The 24,157-nt window shown below is 37.7% G+C and overlaps 1 protein-coding gene across 9 annotated transcripts in view; it reads right to left on the bottom strand.

Moving 5' to 3' along the window:
• Positions 1 to 24,157, bottom strand: part of SH3KBP1 (SH3 domain containing kinase binding protein 1) — a 217,612-nt gene that overhangs the window by 31,235 nt on the left and 162,220 nt on the right. For all 9 annotated transcript variants that reach the window (XR_003526718.1, XM_027637725.1, XM_027637714.1 and 6 more), the window contains 3 exons: positions 22,899 to 22,993; positions 6,404 to 6,505; positions 2,425 to 2,476 (listed from right to left, as the gene is read on the bottom strand). Coding sequence is in view for 8 of the 9 variants with exons in the window: in XM_027637725.1 (XP_027493526.1) it covers positions 2,425 to 2,476; positions 6,404 to 6,505; positions 22,899 to 22,993 (249 nt within the window). In the remaining variant the exon portion in view is untranslated. The remainder of the gene's footprint in view (positions 1 to 2,424; positions 2,477 to 6,403; positions 6,506 to 22,898; positions 22,994 to 24,157) is intronic.

Below are 24,157 nucleotides of genomic sequence, written 5' to 3'. Positions count from 1 at the left end.
CCCACAAACACTGAGGAGCTCCCAGGCTCAGCTGTACTCCCTACTTGGGTTGTGCCCCCCACATTAATCAGCATCCAGGCAGGCACTGTGATCCTGTCTTTACTTCCAGGTGAAGGTCACTTGCAAGGAAGCTCTGGGGAACTCCGTATCAGCTCCCAGAGGAATTCAAGAGTATTCCCACCCTTCGGTCCAGACATAGTTGTGTTGCTTATCCCAGCTACCCAGTGAAATGCCCACTGCTTTTCAACAATTATGTATAAGAGACTTGTGCTCCTAAATTTGTCTCTCCAGTTTTTGCCTTGCTTTTTAAACTAGTGCAGCAGAGAACGCCCTGGCAGCCTACTGCTGTAGAGAATTTGGAAATACAGCCAAACTTCTATCTCTACTATAATACAAACTAGACACCTCTTTCACACATATGCCACTTGTACTACAAAGACCAATTCTAATTCTCTGTTCTGATTTTATGCTCTGCATCAAGATACTGATATTTAATTGCTTAGGCTGCAACTCACAGTTTTCAATTTATTCATCGCACTGTGACTGGTTAAATATGAAGAAACATTACTGCAAGCTGTTACCTACTATCAGCACTAAGGTCTAACATGGAGATGTGGTAAAACACAGCATAATCTCAGTGAAGCGATAATTTGACGAATATAGGATGTGAGATTGGTAATAAACATAGGACAATTTTCAGCTCTCAATACCTATCAGAAGAAACTTTGGTGCCTGATCAGCCAGGACTTGTCAAAGAGTGAAAAGAAAGAACTGCAATAGTCTTGGCTCTGACTTAGACTTAGATGGCCTTAATCAAATTGTCTGCATCCTTTATGCACCCATTTTTCTTTCTGAAAATGGCCACATTATTCTGCTTTGGTGACACAGCTAATGCACTGCATGCAAACAGATACATATTAAAAGTGTTATTCTCTAATTATAGGAGTATTAACTGAAAGAAATATAATGTTTTATAGAGCTTTTCTAAAACATGTCAGGCTATAACATCAGTTGTCACTAAGACATCGTTAATACACAACCACCACTAGATGGCAAAGTCATACTGCTCTCTCTGGACACTGTTACTGATCTTAAAATCAAATTTATGTTTTCATGAGTCTCAAGACAGAGTAAAGAACAAACCACAGATGTCAATAAGCAACCCAAATATTTATAGTCATGATTCTATAGTCAAAGAACTGCATGAAAAATTCAAACTAGTTAAACTATAGCATATTGATTCACAGTAAATTGTACACTGGTGTAACTTCTTCTATTAACAGCTCAAGACTGTGGGAGAGGGAAATTTACTTTTTAAAGCACCAAAAGCTGGAACAGACCACAGTAACAGGAAAACTATCTGCCTAGATTGGATGAATTTGTTTTGTTTTTAATGTGTGCCAGCAGCGGGGTAAGCACTAGTGCTGCTGCAGAATTTTTACAAACTCATCTGACTTAAAGGATTAAAGAATTCCAGCCATAGTTATGTTTCCACCACCACCACTGCAATACAAATGAAAACTCTGAGAACATCCCCTGCCTTGTGTTTTTTAATTTTACATGAATGGAACTGGAATTTGGTTTCCAAGGTCAGAACTGTCAAGTGCATAGATACTTTACCTGTTTCTAAGTTTTATGATAAAAATAAATCATGCAGGCACTTTTGGAAATTAGTATTGAGGGGTCATTCTAAAATTACAAATCAAAGTGAGTTCAGCTCTCAGTATGTACCCACAATTGAGTCTAATATACTACAAAACCAGTTCTGCTAGCACTCAGAATCAGCCCCTTAATACATTTGCAACACCATTATCTACATAACCAAATTCAGGGTAACTCCTTTTAGTTTTATACTTTAGGCTATAAAGTATCGAAACCCAAGAATCTAACTATGGCATAGACTCCGGAGCAGTCAGCCAGCTCCAGCATTCATGCAGACCTGCAAGACTTCAACTGCAACTCAGATGAGATCACTGTATGAGAGTATTTTATAGATATTCAAAAAAGCTCTTTGCCTCCAGAATAAATCAGATCTGTAGTGAATGCAGTCTCCTCCTGCAGGTATTATCAGACTCCAACATACTGGGTCTATATTGCGAAGACATGCACACAATCAACTTCAGTCAAGGAACAGAACCATAAAACTTCTAAAAACTGAAGTGTCACACTTGCTCTGACTTAACATGTTTAAGGAGAGATACAGGATATTTTAAAACAGTGCAGATGATTGCCTGAAATGCATTTTAAAAACACACATCATAGTTTTTCAGTTATCAACCCTGAAAGATTCTGATTTATTAGCTGTTGTCTAGACACCTGCTTATCAATTTTGATACAGATGAATTCTATATAAATTTGAATACACTTAATTTAGACTGAGATGTGCTCACTGACATATGCTGTACACAATCAGCAACATCTTACCTGATCCTTGTTTGATGACAGGAGCTGATGGAGGTGGTGGTTTCTTCGGTCTCTAAAATTTAATAACAGAAGAAAACAGATTGCTTCAGAATGCTTGTAAATCTCATTCATACAAAAGTTGGAGTTAATAATAAAATGCTTAACATTAATAATTACAAGTTATGAGGCTGTCACATATTTCTTCTGAAATAACTTCATTAAAATGAATCCGAAGAGAGAAAATAGCACTGACAAATTAAATGTCATTTTTATGCTTTTGCAATTGAAATATCCTATTGAGGGGTAAAAAAAGGTTCATTTTACATAGCTCTTAAGATTAGAGGAATACATGACCTTTGGTCTGCTGAAGAAATCTCTTTAAAATTTAATCTTGTAAATATTCCTATCCATTTTGGAAAAAAAAAAACCACAAAGAAACCCCTACATACTTGTGCCAAAACCTGACATGTGATTTTCAGACTCAGAGATGATGCAAAAATGCAGAACACAGGAAATACTGCAGCATACTGCAAAAGTTACATTTTATTCACTCACTATGATTGCAAAAGACAGGTATCAGGATTTTAGATGTTTGGTGAAATTAAACAAATTATTCCAATCAATCAGTACTTTTTACTTTTACCTTCTCTATTATGACCATTTCCCTAATAGATCTGTAATGGTATGAACAAAAAAGCAGTGCCAGAACCATTTCTCTTCACCTGCAAGTTAGGGGAGGGATGGCTTTTATTTTGTGCCAACGTGTGTGTATGCACACACACCATACTGGTATTCATCATATGTTGGGATGAGTACAAAACCAAATTGAGGACCACGCTAGATTAAATAGCACGTTTTATCTCTCACTTTAAAAAAAAAAACAAACAAACAAAAATAAAAAAAAAACCTATCAATATTATTGAGCATAAATTCTAAGCAAAAATAATTTTTCCTATGCCCATCCTTTTTTCTGAGATAGACCTTATTTCCTTTGCTATACATTGATCACAATCACTGTCACTACATTGCTGGCTATGTATTACTGTATATTGTCTTATGGAACTATGTATAAAATGATGTTTCCAGATATGCATAGCTTTGCCAAACTTCAACCATCCATTTAAGCTGATATTTTCTCTCAAACTCTTATTGATTCCTGCCCTCCAGCCCATTACTTTCTATGTATCTGCCAAATCTTTTGAGAAAGATCAATTGTTTTGTTCACTTGCAGTAATTAGTTCAGCCTCTGCCCTACAACTCTCAGATCTTGGTCTGATTGTTGAGAAGGGAGCAGGTTTGCTGTGAAGGCTGAGCCCAAGCCACACACTCTTCCAAGGGACCTCTTTCAAGTCTAGCAAACCTATTGGTCTCTGGAGGAAAAAACCTACCAGTTTTTGCACAGATTGGATAAGCCTAACAGCTTGAATCTCAGAAACTGTCATCCAGTAACCCTCATGTTTCTGCTATCACCTTATCCTGACCAGACCACCTCCTGTCATCAACCTGAACAAGCTGTGGCCAAGAACTCAGGAGGTCATCAGAATGATCTTCTCTAGCCTGCCTGCTGAGAACCATTGTCCAGGAACACTGAGTCCCTTATACTCTCAGAGGTACTTTTGCAAGAATCTGGGCAACATGTTTAAAGGTTTAAATGCAGAAAAGTGAAAAAAAAAATGGAAAGGAAACACGACAGGAACAATGAATGTCTTGTGATAACAGCTGGGAGTTTCGTTGATAATGGCTGCAGGGTGAAATAGTTGATGCCAAGGTCCAACAGTACAATATACACATCTGGGGTTTTATTCTGGAGTGGTGTGAGGCTGATCCCATTGACTGTCCATACATCAGCAGTTGGATATAAGATAGGCACTCCTTTAGCAGATCTTTTGGCTTAGTTCTCATCTGTAAGGAGTCTAGGTCATGTCACTGAGATGTGTCTTGGAAAGCATAGCAAGTGCAGATGGACAAGTGACAGATTCACTACAAATAACACTCCTGATTAAAATTAAAGCCCTTATGTAGATAAACACAAATATGAAAGGGTCCTATGGTTCACTAGACAAAGTGACTTTACCTGAAAGCTGAAGAGGGAAATACATTGTTTCAATAAGGTGGATAAAGATCAGAATGGGTGTAGTGTGAAGAAGTTTTAAGACTGCTTAGGGAAACATGGAGAAGCAAGAAGGATTTATAAGGGTCTGTGTTGGGATAAAGGTGGTGAGATAACTGAGAAGGTGATGGAGACAGACTAGAAATTAAGCCAATAGACAGGAAACCAGGACTGGTTGGACAAGAAGAGAACAGAACTACAGAGCAGGGACAAAGAGTAAGAGGGGAGAGGAAAAGAAGCTGGATAAAGAAATTTGCTGTAGGAATAGAAAGTAAATGCAGATGGTGATGTAGATTCAGGTAGTGATCTCAGGGGAAAATCCTGTAATGGAGACCACCTGAGAGGTGGAGATGGGGACTAGGCAGTGAATAGAAAAGATCTGGGCCAAATATCCACGTGTGGAAAAGAATCAGGTTTGGAAAATTGGGGAGTGAACAAGGAGATGGGAAAAGATTTCAAGATTTGTTCAACAGACAGAAGAACTACTGCAACATATACTTTCAGAGCATAGGATGGAATCCAAGGTTTCTGGATCACATCAGAAAATACCTGACAAAATCACTGGAAAAGTATTTATCTCCTTCCCTTTTAGTACTGATTCAAGCAAAGACAGACGGTCTGTAGTCCTACCAGCTACTTACTCATGTGGCCAGATTTGTGGCATTTTAAAAATTAATAAAATTTTATTCTCCACATTTAGAGCAAACCTAGCTGCAATTTCTAAGTGTCTGAGTATCTAATTTATTCTACAAGTTATATTCAAGTGTGCTCTAAAAAATACTTTAAAGATATATAATTTATAAGTTCAAAAAGACTGAAGAATTTCACCACAAAACATGGATATGGGTAACGATTTTTTTTCTTCTATAATAGGCTCGCTATGTCTTAAAGTTTCTGCCTCTCCTGGAAATCACCTTCTTTTATTATTAGGCCTAAAGCCAAGATATCCACTCTGCTATGGAATTGCATTTCCATCTCCCACCGTTTTTGCTGCTCTTCTACCTTCATTTTCTATAATTATCATGTTAGCCTCTGTGAATTGTTTAATAGTTGCTTTATTAAGCTTTCCAAGTTATTTAATTTTTGCCTTCAGCATCCAATTTTTATTGCCAAAGACTGAAGCTCAGTGTCAGTGAGTCTTGGTTTTATCACAGAAGGCTGACACTGTCACGCTGAAATACTCATCAAAAGCCTGGTTGCCAGCTTTTAATACCCACCGATGGCTGAAAAGGTTCCTAAAAATGGAATGGACTTTTGGGGCAAGGAATCCATTACTTTATTCCAGGAAACTGCAAGATTTCTAAATATTGTCTGGCAAATAACAATGCCATCTTTTTCGAATAAATAGAACCTGAAAAGCTAACGCATAGATTTTATACCTTCCTTTTTAATAATTCTGAGAGGTCAAGAAACGTGCCTCTGAGACACCAAAAGCTCACTGTTTTTCAAATTTCACAGTTAAAATGTCACCCTTTTTCTTTTGGAACAGTGCTTGAACTGCTGTGCATCAGCATGCAGATGGTACACTAACTTTTCTTATTCCACCACAAATACAATGGAGAAGATCAAGAATTCTGGATACCAGTGCATCAAATAATACAGTCCTGGGACCTCCAGTTCCTCTCTCTCTCAAACTTTTAGGACACAGGACAGAGTAGTGTAGTGGAAGTGGGGTGACTGGATGGCCAAATCAAACTCCATAATATGATTTTGAGCACCACACATTCTCTCCATGGATGCTTTTTAACCCAGAAATTTGTTTTCTTTATGTTTTTATGCTATTAAGTTAGAAGTAAAACTTTGTCAAAACCAAATATCTGAAAGAGTATTTCTTTCGACTCTACTTTCATTCTGTATTCTCAAGTGAAAACGAAAGAATACATTGCTTACCTCTTTTTCAAAATCAGAAGGAAGAAGCTTGACAAAGTTATCTGGAAACACACCTCGTCTGCCATTGAGTTCTCCTTCCCACCAACCCACATCAATGCAATCCTAAAAAATAGTAAAATAAAATGAAAACCATAACGTGTTTGTGTGCCGAACAGATTTGTGAGCTGAAGTACTCTTTTGCATAATGTCCTGTCTTTTTGCTAGAGTATGACAATTTGCTGGAGTGCCAGGTTAACAAGGTAATCTACCAGAGAAAAACTTCAATAATCACCCTGCATTTCATTATCACAAGGGCAGTTAGGAAAGAACCATAAACAGGCTATAAGAGCTCAAGACCTTGTCTGTGTCTAAAACATTACTTCACCATTTAATCTATTAAACAAGTCAGCATTTTGAGTACACATGACACTATGTCTGACTTCATTTTACAGAAAAGCCAATAACTTAATTCAACATCATACATCCCAGGAGATAAAAAAGCTTCTTTATTCCCTATACATTCATAAAAAGCTTGACTCATTAGAATTATTAAATTCATCACACTCCAGTTAAGAAGGCATTATACATCTGAGCAATATCATTCATCACCTTTTTCTGCAGCATTTGTGAGCAGCACAATGCAGTGTGCAGCAAAACAATGTACAGAATGAATATGAATAAGTACTATCAGAGAGTCTAAATGATGAAAAAAATAGTACAGCTACTTTAGTTATAAATAAGAACAGTAACAGAAGCCACAATTTTAGAGAAGGTTAAAATTGTTCCTTAAGTCCTCAATGCTCCATGTCCACTTTTTTTGTGTATTTGCTATAGAGAACAGTTCCTGTTGAGATTTTCCACATTCTTCTTTTCTGAAAGCTGAAGCCAAACCAATTCAGCTGTTTTCCAAAACACAATTACAGGAAAGTCACCCATTGTCTGCTCAGTCTTAAAACCATTTCAGCCAGTTTTTGCAGTTGGCTCAGCATTGGCCTGGCCAATTTTTCATTACTTCCATAAAACCATTTGTTTCAGCTGCTAAATGGATGACAGAACAATGCAAGTTAACTTAATGAGGTGTAGGTAACACCAAGTCTTAAAAATACTGTTCACAATGACTGCACTTGTTGTTATTTTAACAAAAACATTAGCATTAAAAATATGATTGCTTTTATGTTTTGGGGATGTTTTTTAGTTATTTTTCTGTTCTACACTTTTTATTTAGCTTATTGAGTCCATCATGAGATAGAATATGTGCTAACTAAATACACCAGCTAAACAGCCTAGTTTATTGCATCATCTCTGCTTCGGTGTTGTTATTTTCCCCCCCTTATATCTTGAAATTTTTCTTTGAGGTAATGCAGGCACTAAACAATTCTTCCTCTCTTTTTCTGATAATTTCCTCTCATGCCTTATCTGTGCTTTCCTCCTGTATTCTCCCTTCTCTTTAGTAGGGTGGCCTCCACCAAGGACACTTACATTTTTCAGATCTTACCAGGAGTTATTTAGGAGGTATTTACTGGTTCTGTTAGACCACTGTTAGTGAGCAGGGCTGATTCTTGACTAGGTGATGTTTTCAAAGTGTCTGCTGAGTGCATACAGGGCTGTCAGGGACTCCATGGAGGACCAAGATAATCAGCTAGTCATGCATGGCACGGGCAGGCACTGTGCAGGATACTACTCTTACTGCAGAGCCAGCACTGCTCATTCCTGATGTGAAGGCACTCTCCCACTTGGCTCTACCTACTTGCACAGCCTAGTAATCAGTGCACTCAACTGTTCTATCACATGGTGTGTTTTATAATGCCCTCCACCCCCTACACTGCTAATCTGAAATTGCTAAAACATTTATGACCTAATTTAGATTTTGAAAAATATTAAAAATAATTCAGGCATCCAGAGACGAAAACCTTGTGCTTCAACTGATTGCACAGCTTAGTGCTGGCTAATAATCCCAACTGAGCAGCATGAGACATCACATATATTCTTTTTAGGCTGGATTTTTTTATGCCCTTAGGAAACACAAATATTACTCCTTCTTCTTCATTTCATTAACACACGTGAATTTTTTATTTGATGCTTGTTTTAAAGCTCATTTGTTTTCCTGGAGTGCTGTCTGTGTCACACATTTATTAATCTCAAACATCTGCAAGTTTGCTTTTTTTTAATTTTTTCCTCTCCAGCCTGTCACTCAGGCTTACACAGCCAATCACCACGCTGAATTTTCATACAGTAAGTAAATCTCTTTAGGCAGTTTCTTTTAATTTTCTCATTTACTTTGCTTGCAAGAGGAGGCTTATGTGTCACCGAGAAAAAAGACAGAAAGAGATCTCAGAAATTAAAAGCTACAGATGAAATCTGGTGAAGAATCTCTGTGGTGGTGCCCTCCTGCTACCCACAACTGCAGGCTTGCTATGCCTCAGCAACCTCTGGAAGCTGATCCAAGATGCTGGCAGCTGGTAGGTCTTCATCATGAGACACACCACTGTTCAAGCAAACCTGAGTTACAGTTGCACAAGATGCCTCAAGGACTAATAAATGGCAGAGCTATGAAGCACAATCAAGGTAACATGATTAAAACAACGTGTTGCTTGTGAACATTGAGCAAAACCCACTCTTCCTAGATCCTCATCAACCATGCAATCTTAACCATACTGGTTTTTTTAACATATCTTCATGTGTCTGAGTTCAGCAAAATGGCTGTAATTTCAAAATGCAGATTTTCTAGAAAAGCTGCCAAGCAATCCAGTATCAATATTCTGAAATGTATTAAAAAGAACAAGTGGATCTCTGCTTTATCTCTATGTTATCCTGTCACTCATATAACAATGTAAACAAAGAAAAATCAGACAATGAAATATCCCAAAAGTCCTATGAAAAAAATGTATTCCAATTACTAAAAATGCATTTTACTTTCCTTTAATAAACAAAAAAGAAAAAAAAAGATTTACAAAACTGAATAGTAAGACATGGCAAAAAAGAAGAAATTGTGTTTGACAGATACTGGAGTTCACACAAGCTAGGTGGTAGCTGGGTCAACATTTAGCTACTATAAAAATCAGCTCCTACCAAAGCTTAATTTGGAGACTACACCCACGTACTCATTGCAGTGACAGTGCAGTCAAAGACCTTAGAGAAATCCACTGCTGGCTCATGTTGCCAAGCCTGCTTTGATTGTTTAGTTAGAAGCAGATTCATGAAATAGAAAAATCAAAAATCTTAAAGGGAAATATTGGCATTTTCTCATTAAAATACAAATCTTGGTTTTATCCTCATTTCCAGTGAAGTAAAGTCATAGAACTGTTAAGGCTGAAAATGACCTCTAAAATCATCAAGCTCAACTTTTAACCCAACACTGCCAAGTCCACCACTAAACCATGTCCCTAAGTGCCACAGATACATGTCTTTTAAGTACCTCCAGGTCTGGTGACTCAACCACTTCCCTGGATAGCCTGTTCCAGTGCTTGACAACTTTTCTGGTGAAGAAATTTTTCCCAATATCCAATCTAAACCTCCCCTGGCACAACTTGAGGCATTTCCTCTTGTCCTATTGCCTGTCCTATCGCTTCCAACTTGGGAGAGCCTCACACCTATTATGCCGGGGCACCTGGAAAGGTGGGACAGTCACAGATGAGATGTGACTGCTGCTGGGCAGGAACTTGCCACCACTGCCCCCATCTCTTCAGGCACTGTGTTCAGCCAGGCAGAGCGGGGATAGGGAATCCTCCATATCATGCATCCTGTCAGCTTGTTGGGCCTGCCCCAGGGTGTGATTCCAGCTGCCTGTCTGTCTCTTTCTTGCACTCCATGATACTCCTCAATCTACTCAGTTCCTCCTGGAACTCAGCAGTTCCCAAATAAGAGATAACAAAACCAAATACACTGGATTTACTACCAACATGTGTTTTGTGCTAAATATTAGGGCAAAGAACTGGACAAAATATAGTGATGGGAAAGCCAGAGGTGTTGAAGATTTTTTGAGAAGGAATATTTAAACTTTTTAAGACATAAAAATTGCACACATTATAAGGTACAACCTGAGCTGGAACTCATTACTAAGTCACAGGAAATGGTAAATGTGGGAGAACTGACAACTACCAGAAAACCAGAATACAGGCAGCTTTTGGCAAAATGTTGCTGAGAGTTTTAAGGGTATACAGAGGTGAACTTTAAAAAACATCAGTCCTTTTCTTGATGTAAAGAATAAGAAGGAGAGAATTATTCTTCATGTAATTAGAAGTGAGACGCTACTGACAAGACACTATCCCTAGTCATCTCCCCAGTGTAGGAGTACAGCGGGTCACAAGACAAGAACACAAACTTCCCTCCACTCAAACACCAACGCTGGTTTTCTTTGGCAGTAGAAGAGGTGACAACCAAGGTTGATAAGGCACAGAAGTCAGTCCCCTGCTAACTTGATCTCCACTTCACTAGCTGATATCACATTCAAGACCATGAAATTAAAAGATTCAAGTTCATACCCAGCAGGTGACACATCTCTCTCATGCCGAGGTGTGTCCCACCTACGAGCTTGGCAATGACAAATTGCCCCATTACACACACATGACTAACTCTCCTCCTGGAAATGCTCACAGGTTCACAGCCTTTCCCTCTGCTCCAAGGAGGCAGGAGTTTCATATACCCCAAAGACAGAGGGGGTTTTATTTCATATAAAGCTCTCTCTCTTAAACAAAAGGGCTTGGTTATTACAGCTGGGTCTATTTCTAGCTCACGCTGCTATTTGCACTCTAAGCCTGAGCTAGATGAAAGGAACATGAAGGCAACCAACCCTTTTGCTGAAAATGCAAAGCAGTACTTCTGGTTGTGAACATATTTAAAATAAAATTCTCCTATTTTTATTTTTTTTCATTAGTTTGCTAGGAGTCAATAAAAGATGCAAGATTACTGTAATTTAAATGTTAGACATGCTCCAGAGTGTATGTTTTCCTCTAAGTAATATGCATTATATTAACTTCATTATTTTTTAGACTTTTTTTCTTGAAGCCACTTACAGGCAAGTTACTATGTGCATGAGACTGTTCTTAATCACTTAAATAAAAACCTGTAGCAACTTGGCTGTGTGTTCAGTTATCATTATAGACTTCCTCTTGCCTGTGTTCAGAAGCCCAGCGGACTGATATCTAGATCATCACTGAAACCAAGAAGTGCACTTTCAAGATTGCTCTCTTGAGCATTAGCAGCCCTCTGATACCCACTGGGAACCTACCAACAGTTCAGCAACTTCTGCAGCTTTACCAAAATACAAGAAAGCCTGAGAGCATCTGCTGAACAAGGCTGGCAGGAGCTGCCCATGAAGCTACTCCATGGGGTACAGCACCACCACAGCTGGCAGCACATGAGGGGCATAATAAAGGCTTGCAAGAGACACAGAAACAGTTTGACAGCCAGGCAAGCATCCACTCCTTCAGCCATGCTTTCTATTTATTTTAGGAGCAAAGATGTTTCCTGCCTTTTCCTCCAATGCAACCAGGCCTTCAAGGCAGCACCCACTCCCTCATTTCTCGCTACCTCTGGAAGGACTGACTATTTCAGGGAGTGCCATGGCCCAAGTTAATCTCTCCCTTCCCTAACCTACCTTCCAAGCTGCCCCTAGCAAGAAGGCGGCTTTTGTTGGTAAAAGTAAATGAGAGATTTTTTCTATTCCCCAAGGTCCCAAAACGAGTAATAAGCCATGTATTCATCTTCTCTCCTATCCATGGCTTGAACTGCAGCTGTGTAAACTCTTGAAGAAATATATCTAAAAAAGGCCAATATTCTCATCTGTAAATAGGACTTCTGTTTTTCTGAGGGAGCAGATCACTGCACAGGCTGGTCCTCTGAACATGATGTTACTTCGTAAAACTGCTAAAATATGAAGCTATAGATTAGACATCAACACATAACTACTCGATTTTTCACCTTTTTGATTAAAAGTTTTTGATACAGAAACATTTCTTAATACAGGTTTCATCATTACATCTAGGATAGGAACGAAGAACAAGAACGAGAACAAGCAGGCCCTCAGAAAAGCATATGCATACTCTTGAAGTGCTTAGGTAAGTTCTCTGCTCATGCCAGTAGATGTACTTGCACACAGTTACAGAGATCTTCTAAAAAATGGCTATGAGAATTACCTTTTTAATTTAAGATTTACAGATTACTAAAATTAAAATATACAATTGGCAAACTAAATTTACAATGCCAAAATTCAGCCTAATAAGAGTACTGAGATACCCCATAATGGTGCAGGGTTTGAAAATGAAAATTTTTTCTGGTAAGATACCACATTTTCATGAAAATCTCCATTCGAATGCACAGTTCCTTACAAAATTAAAAAAAAAAAAAATCAATCCCACCAGTTGGCAGTTGTATTCATTAAATCTCTACTTTCCTTCTGCCCTTCTAAAGTTGAGTCTCATCGAGAAGAATGTTGAGCTGGTAAAATCGTATTATTCAGAAAGCCATGAATACCTCTTACACTGGCACTGAGAGCTTTCATGTGTCAGCTCTGCTGCACTGGCAGTCCCCCATTAAATTAATGCTAACCCACTGTAAGCATCTCTCCAGTGGTCTTTCAACAACTGATAGCCAACCTCATAATTTAACAAAAACCAAACCACCATTAATGCAAACAAATGTGCCTACTGGACTTTTGAAGACATCATCCATACACACACACACACACACACACACACATATATATATATATATATATAAGATAAAGCCACCTGAATCTGAAGATTAAATGCCTCACAGAAAGATGAATGTGAAGGACAGGCACTCTGCCATTCAGAGCACCCGTGGGGCCACCGGGCTCAACTGTGGTGGGGGGGGCCAAGAGATCCCAGTTCTCACAAACACTGGAGAAGACCACTGGACAGGCTCCCTGACTTTCAAACCATGATTAAAACCATATCAGATCTTTATTAATATGACCCTGGCATTTGGGGAAAACAACAAAATCATGTAAAAGCTGAGTGAAAAAAGCAATTTAATAATATTCCAGTATGTTTATTTAGAATTTCTTACTACATTCAGTGTAATGATGCTGAAACCAAGACAGATCATTCTCAAAATCCAATTTTACTTTAAATGTCAGAAAATAACTCACTTTAGAATCTTCATAAATTCTCATAAAACTTGGTAAAATACCTATGAATGAAAGAAAGCATCTCTCTAGAGGCTTACATTAGACTCACATTGTGCTACCTAGGACTCCTCCAAACAACCAAGCTTTGTTACTTACTAAGCTCAATTACTGGGATTAGGTAGGACCTTACAGTACAGTGCAGAATTTGTTAAATTCTTTTGAGAAAAATGGCTATGGTTTAGAGCATCTTGTTAGTAATCAAGTACTCCTTGGCAGAAACATGATTTTAAAATCTGGCAATAAGACAGAATGAATCTCTCAACAACTACCTAATCCAAGATCATTTACATAAAAGAGACAGTCCAATAGACAATAAAGTCATCTTCTGAGGCAGTCCTGGAGAACATCAGTTTTCCCTTTACATACTTCTTGCAAATATGCATAGATTTTGAAATACTGACAGAAAAGTATGAGAGGAGACCTTCATGTTTGGCTCTGTTTGGCTCCTAACCCAGGGATTTATCCTGCTCAGATCCTCAAAGTGTCCCAAAAGCCTAAAGTCCTGCATGGATCTTTCCCTGCTACTGACAGTTCTCATGCCCAAGCCATAGGGAACCTTACATCTGATAATGCCAGTTGCATCTTTTAATGCTTAAGGAGTCAAACAGGGAGATTTTTATTTACCTATAAGCTCCAAGGCTCTACTAAGAAATTCCCATGTCAACATTGCATGGAAGGAAACGGGAGAGATTGTCAGAAATTTTCAGCTGTGGTTACACTACTCTTTCCAGGCAGTGTTTTTTACTGGCAGGCACAACAAGAAGACACCTCTCCAGAAGACACAGTCTGTTCAAAAATTGGCCCATTACTGGACCCTGCAAAAAAGAAACTGGCTGAAAATAATGAATGACCTGCAATACCCAGGATGTTAGACCAGAGGATCTAGCAGACCAGACGTATTTTTTCTTTTAAATCTCTTTCAGGCTAGATCTAACCTTTTGACTTTACATTCTGTGATTAAATAGTTTAATCAGTAATGAAGCTAAAAAGCTTTGATGAAATATTTGTACAAACAGGAAGAATTAAGTTGCTTATTGAACAAAACAATCTCTTCTGGGGATTCACTTAATTTGCAATGTTCAGTCAGCAGAATTCATGGCGAAGTAAATATGTTCCACATCATAAAACTGTAACACTCCAATACTCAAATTAAAACTAAATTAGCCAACACAAACATGAAAGGCGGTGGTAGTAACAGACATAATTTATGCCTCTGATGAGCGAAGATAAAATATTTATGTAATTACATTTTCTGTATTTAAAAAGATTATAAAAACCTAGAACAAAACATTTCAAGGATTATTTAATGCTATTAATACTTAGATCACAGATATCTTAGGACCAGGGTCCTAATTACAATTACTAATTACTTGGCACTGTATGTGCATTTTTACTTTCCCTTCAAATAGCTCTCCCTACCCTGAAAAGGTTGGACTTCAGATAATGCCATCAAATCAGCAGGTGAACCCAACATTCAGAATAAAAGAAAGGATGAAGCTAAGCAGTGAGTCTAAAGACCACATTGTGAACAATAATCACAGTTTTCCAGATGCCTCAGCATTTCAGCAATATCTCTTGTAAGCATGGGGCAGAAAAAGAAATCTTTCTCTTTTTATCTCAAAATATGTCACCTTTTCAGATTAGCTTGGCTGTATTAAACATACTTACAAATAAACCTAATGCGTTTCAAATTATGCAAATCTGGAAGCATTGTGTGCATGGGGGATCCTGCCACTTCCCAAACACAGCCTGGCTTGAACACCCATTTGTCAAAATTTAAATTTGGGACATGAAGAACAGAATCCCTTTTTCTGAAGGCATTGCTGTAGCACCACAACTGGTGATAACAAGAACAGGAAAAGAGAACTGTAGTGCGTACTTTAAAAAAATAATATTATAAATATACTAACAAGAATAACATTGAAGTGCTGGGCTGTTCCCTTCTGCCCCGGACTAATCACAGGCTTCACAGTTTATTTAAGTGCTCAGCTCAAACAGTAGTGTTGCAGTCATGTTTCTAAAGATACCAGTGAAAAGTAAGCTGCACCTGGTACCCTATTAAACATATTGTCAGGCTTTATCTCTACACGGACCTTACTTAATACCCCCTTGCTAATCACAGCAGCAAAGAAATGCTGCAAGATATGAATAAGTGCTAAAAAATTATTTATAAACATTTAGAAGTCTTGGCCAAGGACAAGGTTCAAGCAAGAGGAATTACAGTCTGTTTCCCCTAACTTACTGAATATATTGAATCATTTTAGAAAATGGACATATTTATTTATTTGATCATCGGTGTCCCCACAAGTTTTATAAAACTGTTTATATCACTTATTTGAGGAAACACTCATGCTTCTGTGCAATGACACAAGTTTTATTCCATGCACTTGCTGCACTCATTAGCAGCATGGGTCTTGTTCTGCAGGACCTACTCCAGCTACCATTCTGCATGGCACCATTGCTTGAAACCCAGAAAGAATACAAATCTTCTCATTCCTATTAGGTCAAAACATACAGAGGAAAGCTTCAGGCCAGGGAAAAGCAACCCTACTGCTATGCCAGCCTATTGGCAAGCTGCTGGGACAGTCCCACTCCTCCTATCACCCTTCCCTGCTCATGTGCCCCTGCGTGTTCCATGGCCAAGGCTGCCAGATGCAAAGCAAAAGGGCAGGAGCAGAACCATCCCTTTCAGCAGCCACCTACCATCCATCATGTAAAACTGCACCCTCAGTATGCACACTTTGCAAAATAATTTCTTGTATGAAATCAGCAGCGTGGCCACAAGCAGGTTTCTCCATCAGCTAAGGAGGAGGGATGTCTTGGGCGAAAAACCGGCGCCAAGCGAGCGTAACACAGGGTAGGGGGCAAGCACACAGAAAGCAGATTAGGCAGGGCCATTAGGTCTGGTCAATGATGTGTTGAGTAATTCATGGTTATCTCAGGAGAGAAACGGGCATGCACTGAGAGCCTTTATGGTATTGTTCTTTCTGAGGGAAATACCTATTCATTTCCAGAAGCAAGTAGTAAGTGCTGTTATTGCTTCCATGCTATTATTTAAACACAAAACATCGTAAGAGCTTTCTTATGGCTATCATAAAAGCCTTCTTAAAGCTGGGCATTGTTTTGTGTTTATTTACTGTATTCCTTTCAGTTTCTGTATGCAGGGTTGCTGCAAATCCTCAAAATATCTTGAATTAAAACCCTAAAGAGCGGTATTTGCATGACCAAATATTTTGTGTAACAAAACTCCACGGTGTTGCTCTGACAGAAAGCCATTTTTATATTTTATAAAACCAGATCATATTTTCCCCTGAATAACCTAAATTTTTTGCACAGTTATATTAATAAACTGTTTTCTAAAAATTAGTTAAAAGTTTGATTTTAGCTGTCAATCAAGGAAAAGCAAAAATAACCTGACTATCATGAAATATCACTAACTTCTTCCCTTCTTTCATAGGAAGAAAGAGACAACCTTAAACTTTATAAGTCACAATCTTAAGCTACCCTATTTCTACTCTGAAAATTTCTGTTTTCTAACCCAATTAGATGTATTTTAAAGACCCAAATATTATCACTCTTTTTTTTTAATCCACAGAGGGGAAAACATCAAAAATTTCATCTTAATAAGAAAGAATTAGTGATACTACCTACCTATTAGCTCGTACTTAAAAACTTGAAGTCTTCTAATTCCTTCACATATTTCTATAACCAAGGTTTGTAAAATATGTGTTTGCTGTTTGCAATTAAAAGCGTACAGAAAAATCCATCAGTGAACTAAACCCCATAGAAATGATTCCTGGCAACAGAAAGATTTCTACCCTAGAGACTCTACACCATGTCGAAATGTTCGACTGAGTATCAGCTAGTGTCCTCCTCTATCACACCATCCAGTTCTTACTCCTTCCCCTGCTCACGGCCTCAAGTCACTGGCAAGATTCTTGTACATAGCACTTACTAATTTCATCCCTTTAGGAGCCTCCTGCATCCATCAGAGCAGCTGTTTTCCTTCACAGTCCTACCCAGCTGAGTTCACCTTGGCGAACCTAAGCTCAAGAAAGTGCTCTGGACCATTACCTCCTGCACCAGGATGAGCATTTAAAGATGTTGTGAGAGAGAAAAACAGTACAATTGTTTTGGCAAACGGGCCATACTCCAGTAAGTGTCTACAAACACAGTCAGGGTTAAATTAACCGCCTCATGACTACCCTAAGGATTGGATTATATTAGGCACTCCACATAATGACAGATTCCACACTCTAACACAGACAAATGCACAGAGCAGCCATTGCAACAGTGGAAGCAGGACATGATGAAAGAGATTATCAGGACTGAATCTCATTTAATTGTTTCCTTATACCCTTCTACTCACCTGTACGTACTTATCTGTCTTATCACTTGACTGCATATGTTTCAGGGCAGGGACTCACTAAATGTACAGCTTTTTGAACCACAAAACTTGCAAATCTCAAAGTAAAGTAAATTATCAACAATAACACCAAAAGCAAATATGAGCTTTGCAAAAACTGATTGCCATTATGCTTATTTTAAGAAACTAGGTTTATGGCTCTTTTTTCCCCAACACAGAATTAGGCATTACAAACTGGATTGCCATTGAATATCTGGATTGTCATTAGACCAGATAAGATGTCATGTAAGGTTTTAACTGGCAACAGGCATTACCCTGTTGTGTTTTTCATGGTACCAATGCATTAACTTTCCCAGCACTATTTGAATAGCATCAGCTAAATCATCCTGTAAATTCAGAATTAGCAGAATTGCCACTGATATCAGTGCCCTTCACTACCTCTCATAATAAGGGTTCATATGAGGACACCCTCATACTACTGTCAGCTTTTCAAATCTGTAAGTAGTTAATTTTATTTATCCAGACCATTTTAATTCCTGGGAACAAAGTGGCCTTTACTGCCTAGAGCTCAGGGAGATTGATGCAGTGCAATGAAATCCTGCACACTGTTGCAAGTGAAACCGCTTTCAAATGAGTGCACGGCAGCCAGTGTGTGCTCGATGTATTTGCTTTGAAATTATTTAGCTATTACTATCGATTCCTCACACAGGTCATTTTCTGTGTGCCAGTGAAATCTTCAGAATCCTATGTATTTTGTCATAATTTATCAGAGCTATTAATACATTTCCGGTGTTTACATAAAAACTCTTTATTAAAACTGGAAAGTAGCTTACAGTAGCTATGTCTAAAAGTGCTGGAATGAAGAATCCTGTAAGATTTTCATGATGATAGTTGAAAATGTCATGTGAATCTTCTGTTGCTTAGAAGCAACTCTATTTATTACAAATACAATCTCCAAAATGAATATTTGAGCATGATAAAACATCTGTTTGCCATGCTCCTTCAGCTGCGTGGTGCAGTCATTACCAGTGTTCTTGCCCTTATCCAAATGCTGTCAGGAATATTTTGAAGGCACTAAAAAAATTACCTAAGGAACTGAAATGTTTGACAATACAAAAACAAACTTCAGGGTCAATCTCGTGGCCATTTGCCATTCATATATTTTCAGCTTATGAACATGCCTTACAATAAAATTGCACAACAAGCACCTTAACTGTACAAGTAAAGTTACTGTATTTTGCATTTTGTTCTCTGTCTTCCAAAGGTGTATTTTTCTTAGACTCCTTTTTTTGTAAAGCAAAGGCACCAGATATAGTAGTTTGTTGCCTTGAAGATGAAGTTTTTACCTTCCCTTACAATTCTGAGCAATGTTTTCTAGTCTTTCAGAAATATTTTGCATGAAGGAATTAGAGGAATAAAATTTCTCCACTTTTATTTCCAATTATTAATAAATAAAAACTTTTCTAGGTACTACAAGGATATTTGCTTCACTGAGGAAAAGAAGGAGAGAAAAACCTTTCCCAGAAATTTTGGGAATACATTTATGTAAATACATTTATTTCTTCAGTCTTTTAGGTAAATTTTAACCTATGAGGAAACAACATATGTTTGGACTCTCAGTGTATATTTTCCAAATAACTGTAAATTATTTTTGGCTATCAGTCTTGCATAATGCTATCCTTCCCCTTATAGCTCTCAAAATACAAACCATTCTGACCTGTAAGTGATGAGCCTCTACTGACTCACTTCAGCACCTTAAATACACCTTACAAGCACATTCTCCATGTGATTAGGGACATCACTTGGGATTCAGCAAATCTGTTCAATGTATTCTTTGGTTATTTCATAAAACCCTGAGATATTCAAATTCCCTTATCACAGAGGTCTTTAGGAAAGGTCTGATGGGCTTGTGATTCAAGATCTCAACATCCATCAAAACAGAATAAGAACTTGAATTCTGCAAAGGCCATGATAAAAAAAATATTGATTTGTTTTTTATATTAGATAGATGCTTGATGATTTTGACAAAGGGATTTTTAAACTAATTTAACTGAATAAAAGAGAGAAATCTGATGTATTCTTATCCCTTATATCTGTGAGAAACTGTTAAAATGGTGATTTTGAATTCTGCATTTACTGATTCTACTCCTCTGTAATTCTTTCCACAAAATTAAATCTTAGCATTTTAAGATGAATACCAGACTAACAGCTTCCTCATACATATATTCTCACGTGTGCACATATACATGGGCTCTCCTAGTAACTTCCCATTTAGCTCATTTAAGTCATCCCTGTTCCTCTTAGCACTCATCAAATGCTATTTTATCTTCATGCTTTTAAAATCATTGTAATAGTTTTTACATTATTTTCATGAGTTTTCCATTCTTGTGTTACTCACGCATTACTTTAGCCACTTACACACATTCTGACCATTGCTGTTGTTTTCAATTAAATGCAAATTCAGCATAAGTTAAAATTGTGAGCCTTCAACATTCCTATGGATCTGATGTGAGAAAACAGATTAGTCTAGTGATGCACGTTTTATACTGAGAATCTATATAACTTTTTGGTTTTAGCGATTTCAACAAAATACACTATTTTACAATGATAATCCATCCATGGTCGTGGGAAGTACTATGAGACTCATCTGTTTCCTTAAAAGTAACAATCTTTGCTCCTTGGGTCTAGGTAATTGGAAAGAATAAATGCTTTCCAGCATAGAAAGCAAACCCTGCAAAACAATTTATTACAAATAGATTAAAAGAAACTCTCTAATCTGATGGCAAAGCAAAACTATGGTAATAGTTTCTGAAGTATTCCATATGTTTCCATTTAATGCCTCCTAGTCAGCATGGCTCACTAACTGGCCCTGAAAAGGACTCTCTAAGCGTGGTGATTTCAACTCCAGGTAAAAGGCAACTGTCTAGCAGAAGCCATTAATGGGCAGAAAGGAGAGGCTCACTTTGTTATTGCTGACTAACAGAAAAACGACAACATGCACCTGCTTCAGAAGACCTGGATTAAAATAAAGTTACTACACTAGGTGGTAGAGCATGAAGAAGACCCCACTGTTTTCTGAACTCTACAGAAAAGATCTGGCTCCACATCACTGGAATTTTATTTTTTTAACTGTGCGTTAAAAAAAGATGAAAAAACCCCACAGCACAATAGGAACTGAAAAGTGACTGCTTGTTAAGCCCTGTTTCTTCAGTAGCTCAGATCAGTTCAGACACAGCATAAAAAGGTATTCACCGAGAAACCCCAAGCTTTTGTGCACTGAGATCCCCCATGCTCTAAAGGCATGGGTTTATGTAATTGTTCACAGACATGTGGCATGCCACAGAAAAAAAGAAGAAAACTAAATAAAATGTCTTCAATGGCTTGATATAATCAGGCTGGAGAGTAGAAGGACAGGACAACATACTAGAGAATAGTACATTTACTGACAAACTTCTCACACGCGGTTGGGAAAACTGATCAATCCACTCAAATCATCAGCTCTGTTATTATGAAAGACCAACATCCTTCCACTGTGGGGGCAGAGGCAACGGGAAGAAAAAAACAGGGAAAAGCAAGCAAATGAAATCTCACACTGATACCCCAGTAAAGTATGTGTCTCTATCTATGCATACTGAAGAACACAGCTCCACCTGGAGACCAGCCATCTCAGGGAGTTAAATCAACATGGTCAACAAAGCATAAAGTGGACAGGAGCAACATCTTAAAAGCCATTTCCATGATCAGAGACACTGTTAAATACTCACATGAGAGCATTCTAAATCAGGCAAAGTGAAACAGTTTTACAAACAAGCTAAAAAAAAAGTCACTGCAGGCAAGTCATTAAAGGACATTTAATGTAAACAAATTATTTTTAAATTTGCAGTTTCTTTTCCTACCAAATGTCTGGTTATTTTTCTTTGGTTACAAAGCATATCGTTCAGGACAAAGAAGATGGCCTCTAAGACTGAAAATGGCTTAGTATATGGCAAACACTCCCTCAGATGTACTTCTCAAGGTTTTGGGTTTTTTCCACCCAGGTGCCAAATTGGTCAGTCAAATAATTTCTTATGAAACTTATCAATTATAGAATTAATTATTTTACTTTCATATAAGCACAAACAGCAGCGCTACTGTGCACATCATTACAATTCATCCTCCTCATGCAAAATCCACAGCCTTTTCTAGTTTATATAATTTTTTTCCCAAAAAATATTTATGCCCAGCAATCAAAAACTTTTAAACAAACTGTAAAGTCTTTAAACATGAGCAAGAAATTAAGTGCACCTAAACTATAATCACTTCTTTATAACATGGTGCACAGCCCTTCTAAAAGAAAACCAACTGTTTACTCACCATGTCACTCTGTGGTTTTTTAAGATTTTGTATAAATCCTGGCACTGGTTTTTCATTTCAAATCTTGAGTAACTTCAAATAATTTTAAAGAAAAAACACAGATCTAAAATTATTTAATTTATGTTTTACCATCTTTTTCTGCTTTACCATAGTGTTAAGGGTGGTTATATTTTAAATAAGGGCTTAATTCATTAAGTTAATTTAGGAACATTATCTCAATATAACCCAAAAAATCTAATTCATAATTCCTACAGGAAAAATAACTCACACATCTAAGAGATATTTTCAAAGCTGCTGCTTTCTTGATTCTTCCAATTTATTCTCTAAGCCATTGTGTTTGTTACAGGGAGCTATTTACAATTTATGTAGACCTGCCAGCAGATTCAAATTAAAATTAATTGTATAAATTTATAAACTCAGGAGTACACATCGGCTGTTCTTCACTAAACATTATCAAGGTAAGGCTCTAAAGCACAAGAGGAAGGGAGATGTAGGGCTCTCTGAAGTCTGAGTAATGTTTCACTGTCAAACCAGCAACGCTTTAGGAACAACACTGTCAAAAGCACAAACAGGAATTTTATGGCAATTAAGTGATGCCAATTTTAAAAGCTTTATCCCTGCTTATAGGAGAAAAATATTGCTTTTACCTTACTGATAAGTGTGACGACATCGCCTTCTCGGATTGTGAGCTCATCATCATTCTGTGCTTCATATGGAAATATCACTTTGCAATACTCCTTGTCTGAAAGGAAGAACATTCAATGTGATAAATTATCCCTTTATAAGAACTGCTTATTCAAGGGTGAATAATCTTCATAAAATATTCCACTAGTTTCTCTTTGTGCTGCTTTACTTCCTTGCCATCCTTCTCTTTGTATTTTAGACCTTCATAAACAGTATGAAATATTTAAAAAACTGCACTGATGAGCATTCCTGCACATGTCATCCAGGGAGTTGGTTCTGTAGCCCCTAGAACCACTATCTCAAATGACACTGCTCCAGACAGCAACCTGCCACAAACTATTTCCCTTAGAGCAAGCCTGTATCTGACACTTGCTCCAACAGTTCCACTGGTATAGCCTTGCACCAGGCCACATAAACTGGAAGCATAAAGGACCCAGTAGGTCAACATAGCTTATCTATCCCCTTGTGTGCAAGACAGTGGATATTTCTGAATCTATAAAGATGATAAAACAATAAATAATACATTAATGTAAATGCATTAATAATTAACCTTCTGTATACTCTGCATAAGAGTTCTGAATATTACTCCAAAGTTTCCTTGTCCCTTTTCCTTTACAGTCTATAAATAAGGGCATCATCTCAACTTTCATCTGGAAAATACAGGAGCCAGCACTCCTACTCAGAAATCATGAAAAGCAGTTGTCATGAAAAGCACTTACATGTTGCTGTGCAACAGACAAGTATGTCAATGTGCCTTACAAATAAAAAGGGAATATGTATTCCAGCTGTTAAACTATGTATAAAAATACGTGATACTCTTAGACAGAAAGTTTAAAAAGACCAAATAAACTCCGTGACTATCTGTAGAAGGACATGTGACTTTGTAGAAATGTTCACCTCACTTCAAATGTCTCAGTTTTGATGACCTCTTCATCTAGTCAACTCTCATATTCAATGCAGACAAGAAGGTACTTGCAGGACACAAAAATATACATTTATTTGAAATAATGGAACTTATTTCTTTGTATTTGCTATAAAAAGAACCTGCATTATCACACTTGTGGGTATTTTAGGCTCCACTGGGGGGGTCTGTTCAGCTGCCCAGACACTAAGTGCCATTTCAGACATTCATGGGTATGTTAGACACCTGCAGAGTTGGCAGATACCTATGTTGATGCACAACTTATGGGAGAACTGGGTCCCTCTGGCCTGACAGCTGAAG

This window comes from Corapipo altera, unplaced genomic scaffold (assembly GCF_003945725.1).
Source record: "Corapipo altera isolate COAL_440 unplaced genomic scaffold, ASM394572v1 0, whole genome shotgun sequence".
NCBI classification, from domain to species: Eukaryota; Metazoa; Chordata; class Aves; order Passeriformes; family Pipridae; genus Corapipo; species Corapipo altera.
Note: the sequence above shows the minus strand (reverse complement) of the source record. Positions and strands in the feature narration are given on the sequence as shown.